We start from the raw sequence: 10,260 nt of genomic DNA, 5'->3' as shown, positions 1-10,260 counted from the left end.
CTGATTATAAAATTCAGAATACACTGTGCCACAGTGCTCCATCTATTTCATATTCGATCACAAAGAAACTGGGACGCTTTTGAAACATGGTCACAGTACCTCACTTGTGAAATCACTCTCAGGCTTCAATAGCGTCTCATCTTTTGTCAGCTCAGAGGAATCAGCTGGAAGAGGAGACAGGGATTGTATTTGTCCTCTAAACCAAGAAACACATCGGTTGTCAAAACAGTGTGCCAGCAGGTGTTGTTGAGCACCGACACGTGACTTTAAATTGTCATTGTGTGCCAAAGGATGTTGATTTATCCTTTTCTCAAACATGGAGATATACAATTTGGGCTATGACAGCAGCTGTCTGCCTTATCTGATAGATGTAACCTTAATCAGGATTACTCTGCATCAACATGACAGGTGGAAGAGCTCTGGGCGCACACACACAACCACACGTGCACAGATGTCGGTCCACATACAGTTCACACGTGACCTAGCACTGTATGAACAAATGGAATCTGAAGTGATTTTCTTGCTTTAAGGACAGGATGTGGTCAGCAGAGCCAGGGGATGTCAGCTAGCCATGCAGAACTGCAATGCTGTCATACTGAACAGAAAAATAGAAGTAGCTAAGGGTCTCTCACGAGAGTGCCAGCAGGAAAATTATTGGTCTAAAGAGCCTTTTCCTAGTGCCTTGTGTGCAATCACTTAGATGAAATGGAGCTGGCAGAGCGGTTCAGATGTAGCAAAAGCCTTTTTTTCTCCTCGCTTATTTGGAATCCATTAAAGTTCTGCGGTGGCTGGGAGCGTACTGGAAGTCAAAAATAATTGTTTTTTTAATATATGGATGTATGAAATGGACTGCAAAATCTTCACATCCCAGAGCTGTAATCACTTAAATGTGGCTTGGTGATGAATAGCAGTCTCTCGTCTTCTAGTCAGGTATAAAAATAAAAAAATTAAAAAAAAGCTATCAGAATGTATTTTACGGATTATTCCATTGAGACGTCAGAGACCATGTTTGACTTTAGATTTGCATTTCATAATTCAATAAATATGTGGAACATATGACCACTGTAATGCACAATTTAAATAAAAATGTGAAGCTTTTATTAGGGTAAGGCGAGGTGTAACGCTGCACGTTGTGTCGTCTACAAGCTTTAATTCCATATGCTGATCATGGAAAAGAACAACAAAGTCAAACAGCAGTTCACAATTTATTTACTGAATAAATTTGGACAAAACACCAGAATCTGTTACGATACAATCAGAACATCTGAGGCAGATATCCCACCATGCACCACCCCCCTCCGTGAAACAAAAAGGACTAAACATTAGCACCAAATCAGCACCAACTTAAATAAAAAGTAGCTCAGTCTACAAAAACAATAAAAGCAATGGTTTTTTTTTTTTTTATTGAAAAGCAACTCAGAAAAGTAGCAAATTGAGAATTGTCATGTTTTTAACTTTTCTTAAAAAACAAGCACCCTCCTCCCCCCACCCCTCCCCCCTGCTAGGCAGGCTATAGCATTCATGGGGCACATGCCAATGACTAGATAAAAACACAAATTCAAGTAACATTGAGATACGACAAAACATGTCCACTGGTACCCATTCCGAGCATGACCGTTTCTGAGAACCTACGCAGGCAGTAGAAAACTAACTGTCCTGGAGTGGACATGTCATAGCAATACTATCACTGAATATCTTGTATCAAGTTTTGAAAAAGAAATGAGGGAGACCGGGTGGCATGGGCCGTCGGGGCACCGGAATACTGGCACAGAAGATATTGTGTATTCCAAAACTTCAGACAGATATTTTCCTCTTTGTGTCTGTCCTGTGTCAAGATATTGCCTACATCATACATGAAAAAGGAATCTCTGAATAAAGAAAAACCCTGCAACGTAATTTTAAATATATATATTTATTTATATATAATATATATATATATAGCTGTTACAATTTAAATAAATGTTACGTTCTCGATCCTACAACTGAAGAATGAATTTAAATAAGAGGAAGCTAATTTTAAAGAGGTGGAATCGTCCATTCACCCAAGACATCAAGTGCATGATGCCATGTTTGGAGGCTTACAGAGACAAAGCCGTTTTAAGATTGAGGTTTAGGGAGTGATATAAAAGCAGCAGTAACAACAGAATGGAATAGCTTAAAAACAAATAAATGACTGTGTAATGTTTCTGAAAAAATAACAGTGTGATGGTGAATGAAGTGTGGTAAAGGCTTGAGAGACTGAAGTGGCAAAAACATACAAATGAAAACAAGGCCTTCAAGGAGTTAAGCGACTATGTCACAATTATCAATAATGTCAAAACAGACATATGAAAGACAGAGAACAAAACTTAAACAAAGACAACGTCAACCATGTTGATGATGATGGTGATAAACAGCCTAAGCTGCTCCATTTATTAACCAATGGTCCCAGGTCAGGGGTATTCACCTGGTATAGGTTCAACAATATGACTTGGGGTTGTGACTCCTGACCCTGGGTCTGTGGTTTAAAATTGGTACCACCTAAAGCTATGACACTTAATAAAATCAGTAAGAAAAAGTTGTGGTGTTGCACTTTTGTCAGTTCATTTTGAATTGTTCTCCTTGGTTTCCTGTGTTCTCATGTCCCTTCATGCTTTCCATAGTGTCAAAAATGGTGAATGTGTCTACCTTTATTAGTGCCACATTAAACCAAACCGATCCCAAATATATAAAAAAAAAAACAAAAAAAAAAACGAACATTTGCTACATTGTTTGCAACTTGCATGTCTGGCGGCAATGTCCCCGAGTGGGAGGTGCATCGCCAGATGACGTACTGTATAGATGCCATTTGTCATGCCAGGCTCAAGGTTTTCCATGAAATGGTGGAAAAGGAAATAGAATGGAAACACCTTTATTATGAGTGACAAAATGTTCACCTATTAATCTCTAAACTACTGTTTTTGGCTCTGCTGTGAGCGTGGCGAGCCGACCGTGGTGGAGTCGTCCGTTTGTGCTTGGTGTTTGCTCAGCGGAAGAACTGCTCCAGCTCCTCTTCCATGTTCACCTCAGGCACCAGCTGCTCCTGCTCTCTTTCTCCTCGGCCGTGCACCGCAGGGCCCCCTAGTGCTCCGGAGGAGGTAAACCAGGGGTGCTCCAGAATCTCCCGAGAAGTGAGGCGCTCGGCGGGTTCCCTGCGGAGGATGGAGCGGATGAGGCACTTGGCCTTGGGTGTGAGCGTCTCCGGGATGTTGAAGTGGCCCCTGCGGATTTTGCTGAACAGAGAGCCCGGCTCAACGTCATGGAAAGGATAGCGCCCCACGAGGATAGTGTAAAGCATGACCCCCAGACTCCAGACGTCAGCTGCCTTCCCCGAATAGCTGCCATTGGCATTGAGGATCTCAGGACTGACATAGGCTGGGCAGCCATGTTTGTCTGACAGGGAGTCATCATGACCATCCAGGATATAAGTGTCCTCGAGGCTCTCCAGCTTCACGAGGCTTCTGGAGACACACAAGGGAAACAAAAGCACACTGAACATGATGATGCCACTTCAAACAATGGACAAATAGTCCATAATCTGTTAAATTGAATGCTATTATGTGATAATTACTATCATAGTTACGATCTTTGGATGCCAACTAACAAAATGAAATACAAAAGACACTCAAGTGGGGTATTTTGCTCTGATGGACATCTTAAGTGTTTTAGATCCATCGCTTTTGGATATCAGAGGAAATAGAGCACATAATGCTCAAGGCTTAAGTTTGACATTTCCTTTCACTTAGATAAAAGCCCAGCCAAAATGCATTGACGTACAAATAGGCTTTCCAAAAGACATCCACAATTCAAAAGAAACACAATTACGGGTGAGTGATCCTCTTAAGTTGCACGCATTGAACCGTTTCTCAGAGAATCAAGAGCCGGACAATGTGGATTATTTTGTTCTCTAGCTCTTCCACCTCAAAATAACATCTATTTGCACTCCTCTCCAAACCCCACAATAGCAGCTATGAAACCCTTGAGTGCTGATAAAAAAACAGTTCAGAAGCTTTGTCACTAAAGAATCTTGAGAGGCTCAAGGTAGAACATTTTCCATGTGTATGGTAAGAGACACTTGTGGGGCTGTGCAAATGCACCAGACAAAGAGCCAGGATGTGTGATGGAGCTAGGAAAAAGGAAACCAAGAAGCACTGGCTAAGATATATTCAAGAACGGATTTCTTCTTCTTCTTCTTCTTCTCCTTCTTCTTCTTCTTCTATCTGTGACACGTGCATAGACATTTAAAATGGCCCACTCACTGATTCATTGTCAATAGTTATTTGCTTGGAGGCCAACCTTTGACCGATGCTCTAAATGGGAGCTAGCACAATCTGTGGAAGCCTGCTTGATTATCATTTTATATCTGGTCTTGTTTTTTTCTTCTTCTCCATTTTATATGCATTCAATATGGCCTTTTGTCACACACTTGGGTTTGAGCCATATCTGTGTCTCTGTCTCTAAAACAGCTTTGTTTTCTTGGGTCTGTACACTGAGCAAGAAGACTGAAAAGATGTAAGAGGATTCTTGACAGGCCATATAGTAAATGTGATCTAATTATGCCCTGCACTATCACTCTTAAAATTCACCTGACATCACTCATTTAATGGGGGGTCGTCCCAGCTCATGAGCAGTCTGGTGTGAGATTCAAGGTCATTGGACCCGTACTGAATACGTGAGGCAGCTCAACTTCCCTTTTCCACAGTTTGTGCCAAAGAATGATGTCACACTTTCAGATAGAGGGCAGTGAGGTGCAGAGATCAGAACGGGCTGTAAAGAGGTTTCCCTAAGAAAGGGTAATAAAATGTTTTGAGTCTGAATCAACACCCACTAAAATATTAGTCATTAATAAAAAAATAAAAATAAAAAAGTTACTCTCAGGTTGCTGTGGCAACAGATGCCTGATTGATTGTATGCATGTAGTTCTCAGATGCTGCCACCAGGTGTCAGTAGACCAGCATTGTGTCAGTGTGATTCTACAGCTTTCTCCTGCTGATCACTACTGAAGTGCAGCAGTGGCAAAAGCTTGCCTTCATTGATCATCTGTCATGCAAAAGCTAATCCTGGTAACTTTTCCGTCCCTGTTGGAATAACTGCACTGCCCCTTCCAAAATGTGGTTCCATATGCCATATATACACTGTATATAGGCATCATATCCACTACTAAACCTACAAAAATAGCTCGGAGAAACACAAAGGGCTTATGTTTCCTGTACTCTACATAACATCTGGGAGAGGCATGCCAGTCTCGTATCGTCTCAGTTGACACTCTCCACTGTGTAAGCTGAGACATAACACAGATAAAACTGGCACGGTTACATTATACAGATACATCACATACAACATGTTAAGACGAAACAGAGAAGAAAATGCAGCGATAGTCGATGCACAAACTATGGTTTCTGCAGAACTCACCTGTCCTCATTCTTGAATACAAACTTCCTCAGTTTGAGATCACGGAGGACCAGTCCGTTGTCGTGGCAATGTGCCACAGCCGAGGCTATCTGATAGAAGAGTCTGGCAGCTTCGTCCTCCCGCAACTTCTTGCAGGTGCGGACGAAAGAGTGCATGTCGCCATAGCTTCTCTCAAAGAACACATAGGCTCGAGTCTCCCCGAGCAAGATCTCCAGGATTTGGTTAATATGCTGGTGCTGGCCCAGGGCAAAGTAGGCCGCCAGTGACTCCTGGTATCGGCCAATGTCAAAAACCTGCAATCATAGATCAGGAAAACATTTATATTTAGTATAATATATATTTTTTTAAATCTAGGGTGGCAAATGTCTCATTAGGTGGCTGTTTTTGTCAAGTTTTTCCCTTTCCCACTTTGGAGACGAACAGTTAAATCCAACTCAAAGAACTTCAAATTTAATAATTCAGCCAAATATGAGCAATTCACCACATTCTTGTGACACAAAACTTGTGTTTACTCTTTTGGCAGAGGGAGTAAGGTTGCACAGAGGCAAAGTGAAAGCATCATGTTAGTGAATAGTATTAGTACTGCAGCCAGGGGTTGCAGTGTCTCTTTGTTTCCATAGTAACCCCCCCCCCCCCATGTACTTTCAGCACAACCAGTTCAGGTGAGAGGGCTCCTCTGCTTGCAGTCAATACAAATACACCCCACAGCTCTCAAGATCTTAAGTTGTGACTTAGGCTTCCAGCTGGGAAGGAATGATCACTCCTGTTGTGGGGATTGATTGGTGCTGGATTGAAACCGGCACAAAGCAGATGAGGTCAAAAGGCAGTTCGCTCACAGGCTGTGCCAAAGGCCATTCATTCGTTATTACCATGACGAAACATTATCTCGAGTCAAAAGGTACGGGTTATTGGATATGTCTTGCCTTATGAGTCCAACGGTGCATGTAACTATCGTCTCAATTTATCAAGCCACTTAAGCCTGCTTAAGGTGGAATGTACCTCAGGGACAACCCCACTGTCCTTTATAATCAGTAATACACCAAAGTCAATATGGGCTATAAATGTGGTTAGGTAAGGCAATGAGGTTGTCCTCCATCTTAAAGGGAAAAGTGGTTTATTTCTTATGGTTGGAGGGGTGAATGCTGGAGCTCATGTCACAGCAGCTGGCTGAACTTATAAAGTTCCCTAGCCCTGTTTGCTTTTCTCTCAGCACAACTGTCCTCAAAAGATTACAATCCCACTAATGTGTGTGCAGTACGACTATGCTTATGCACCGAATATAAAACAATGGTATGATTACAGGATTGCACTATGGAAGAAGGAAGCCAGGGGTAAAGCGAGACTAGCTCAGAGAGGAGTGTGTGCGTGGTTACTCACTCCTTTGTCAACGTTACATCATGCAATCCTAACCACGCAGCTCGCCCCATTCACTTTTTCCATTGGGCTGCTCTGCCAGCTCTCTATTTACAATTCAAGCAATTATTGAACAGTTCAGGGGTGTGGACTTGCTGCAGTAGCCAAGTCATAGATAAACAATCAAATATTGCTCTGTATAGTATGTTCATTACATTTGGGACAATTTGTAAATCTTAAATAAAGTCATAATGATTAATATGGTAACGAATGCAAAAGGTGAGAAACCTGTGAGAACTTATTTTTGTCCTGAAAATGTTATTTTCACATTGCTAACCCTTGGTTGAAGTAAGAAAAAGTAGAGAAACTATTCTGGGAGCATAAAGAATGTGTGACGTGCACCAACAACACCAAAACAAATTCCTTGTATGTGTTAAAAAACGTACTTGGCAATAAAAACCCTTTCTGATTCTAAAAAGGTAGGATACGTCTACCATATTGCCTACTAACCTTACATACGAGCTCTTCCCCGCTGTGCAGGTGGGCGGCTCTGAAAACGTGGTCTCCCTCCAGTGGCTCCAACAAAAGGTAGTCCCCGATGCGGGAGATACAGTGCGAGGAGTCCGGGGTCTCCGGCGGGCTGGGGGACCCGAGGTTTGGACTGAAACTCTGGTGCGACTCTGTAGTCCTTAAACAAGACAATTCTTCGAAATCGTGCGATTTGTGCCGCGATCTCCCATAACGTGAAATGTTAATTGGATTTGACCTCTGTATGTTCATGAGGAATAAGTGCGTTAACTCCACAAAATCGGGGGCCTTCCTCCTCGTCCTCGATTAGGCACCACTTTGTTGTAAACTCAGTGCAATATCACAAATTGCCCGATACTTTAGTAAATCTCAAATAAAGTATAAAAAAAAAAAAGATAAGAATTGATTCAACTGCACCTTACCGCTGCAGAATGTGGCAGACTATCAACAGGCAAAGCTGACTCGTTGGTTTTCATACAACAAATAGGGGTCTGTAATTTTTTTTTTTTTTTTTGCAGAGTTCAACTATTCATTTGCTCCCTTTGTTTTCCATTCAAAAGATAAGGACAGGCAAAAATGACTAAATTACTGCCCCAAGTCGACTACAAACCCTTTGCACAGACCTGCTGCAATTCAATAACGTTAGCAGTGCGAGCAGGCACGACAACACTGTAACAAAGACTACCAAAAGTCAGCTTTTACAATGAATGAACGGTGCTAACGTTAAGTTAAACCGCAGCTTGTTTGCTAGCTTATCTTGCCGGTTAACGGTATGGCACGTTTCATAAAACGGAAACAATTTGTTTAATACAATTCGCAGGCACAGAAAAATGCACAAGCAAAAACATATAAAGCAAGTTCTGCAAGCTAAATATAGCCAAAATTATGATGGCTAGCAGGTGCAGAGCTAACTAGTTAGCTTCCTTTGCTAACGAGTATCTGGTCAGTGCACGGCCTTGTTCCCCAGGATCATATCCATGCACGGCGATTGTCATGTACCACAGAAGGAGAAAACCCCATCCGGGAAAAAAAAAAAACTGCTGTAACGTTAGCTCTTTGTGTGCGGGGGTCGACGTCCTTTCTCTTTCTCTTGGTCTCGTCCAATGGAAGAAAAGTGTCGTCTGTTTTGTACGTCTGCTGCTATAAGCTGCTGTAAGGAAGGAAGGGACGGCCGGCCGAATTTCCCAGGCCTATCCCTTGATTCAGCAGGACATCCTCTCTCCCGTGGTGCCGCTGTGCTTCTTACGTGGCTGGGAATCTAGTCCATTCAGTGCGGAGGGAGGCCAGCCGTGCTGCACACACTTCACACACTGCGCCTATACAGAGCGAGAGAGCTGCCTGCCTGACAGAGGGGCTTCTGCTCATGCACGCGCGCACACTCACATACACATACATAAGCATACCGACCCGCCCCCCTGACGTCAGTCCCACATCGGAACCCCATTGGCTTCCAATCTGAGTTATAATATGTATTGCAGTCATGTGAGAACCATGTAGTGTGGCTACACCCCCGGCAATCTAAATGCATCGCACGCTGGTAAATTGGACGGGGAGGGTGGAGGCAGTGAGAGTATAGCTACTGTACGTGCTGTGTTACAAGTGTGTTTCCTGCTGAAATGTCATTCAAGGGAAAGCAAAGGGGGAATCCTTTCACAATAGCACACATATATACACCATCAGTTTTGCAGTACTGATATGCATTTGCTTTCACAACGTTATGGTGTCATCTAAATGGAAAACACTGTATACGGCCATTGTCAGACTTTATTTATTTAAACATGAAAATGCAGCAAATAATGTTATAACACATGCTAGTGATGTGACTCATATGAACTGTTGCACTGCAAGTTTCCTCATCTGCCAGGATATGTAAGCAAAAGGACAATGAACAACAACAAAAAAGACATGCTTTATGATAGGATACAATTAATGAATTAAAAATACAAAATGCAACATATTGTAGGAGCATGAAACACGTGATGACAGAAAGAAAAAAGGGTCTAAGAGTGTGATGACAGTAATCATCACTAATATTTGTCCTTGAGAAGAGAAAAAAAAGCTTATGTGCATGTTTGAAATGTAGAAGCAAAGTATAGGCCTATTAGCTTTGCTAGGTTATGGGATTGTATTCCAGATTTTTGTGTGCTTTTGAGACTCCTCTTGTAACAAACAAATTCTTGTCTTGAGAAATGCAGAAATGTGCCCCCGTAAAACACTACAAAGCGAAGGATGGAAGAGGTTCATTATTCATTGTTCTTCCTAGATTACCAGGGGGTGTGACAGCAGAATTGTGCAATTCCACATGGGAATCCGGGGCGGTGAAAGGAATGCTTGCAGCTGGACGTAAAACACTGACAGAAGTGTTCGATTTAACCTTTATTTCCCTGCTTGCAGGCAGTAGCTGTGCACACACGTATGCAAACAGAAACATGCACTATTCTAAATTTGTGTTTCTTGTGCCTGCCTAAATAAACCCCCGCATCATGGAAATGCATTTTTCACACAGAGGCCTCTCATCTCATGCGGCGGTTCACAGTTTACGAATGTGGCTGCACCCACAAGCTTTTATATTCCAGTCCTCAAGCTTATGTGTATGTATGTTTCTGTGATATAATCTCTGTGAGCCACCCACTTTATTCTTTGTTAAACACTGGAACTTTCTTCACCATGCAACAGCTTTGCTTTTGTCTCCCCCATTCAGTTGAGAACAATATCAACATACTGTACAGTGATATATGTTACCATAGTACATTTCTGCTTTGTGACACTACAGCTCTGCATTTGCCCATCACTCTAACCCCAAAGAGGGATTCTGTTAAGCCTAAACCACAGCTGTGCATGAATCAGAATAATAATCCCCAAAGATTCATTTTGTCCCCATTCCCTGATACACTATGTGACTCATTGGCAGTGGAGAGCAGCACTCGAGAAAATCCATTGAGGCTCATC

General features: G+C 42.3%; 1 protein-coding gene across 1 annotated transcript; it reads right to left on the bottom strand.

Moving 5' to 3' along the window:
* Positions 1-2,874: 2,874 nt before the first annotated feature.
* On the bottom strand, positions 2,875-8,687 carry trib2 (tribbles pseudokinase 2). Its single transcript, XM_078274456.1, has 3 exons — positions 7,294-8,687; positions 5,431-5,723; positions 2,875-3,479 (listed from the first exon to the last, which is right to left on the bottom strand). The coding sequence occupies exons 1-3, from the start codon at positions 7,561-7,563 to the stop codon at positions 3,005-3,007; spliced, it is 1,038 nt and encodes a 345-aa protein (XP_078130582.1). The 5' UTR covers positions 7,564-8,687; the 3' UTR covers positions 2,875-3,004.
* Between the last annotated feature and the right edge of the window lie 1,573 nt (positions 8,688-10,260).

This window comes from Sander vitreus, chromosome 18 (genome assembly GCF_031162955.1).
Source record: "Sander vitreus isolate 19-12246 chromosome 18, sanVit1, whole genome shotgun sequence".
NCBI lineage: Eukaryota > Metazoa > Chordata > Actinopteri > Perciformes > Percidae > Sander > Sander vitreus.
Note: the sequence above shows the minus strand (reverse complement) of the source record. Positions and strands in the feature narration are given on the sequence as shown.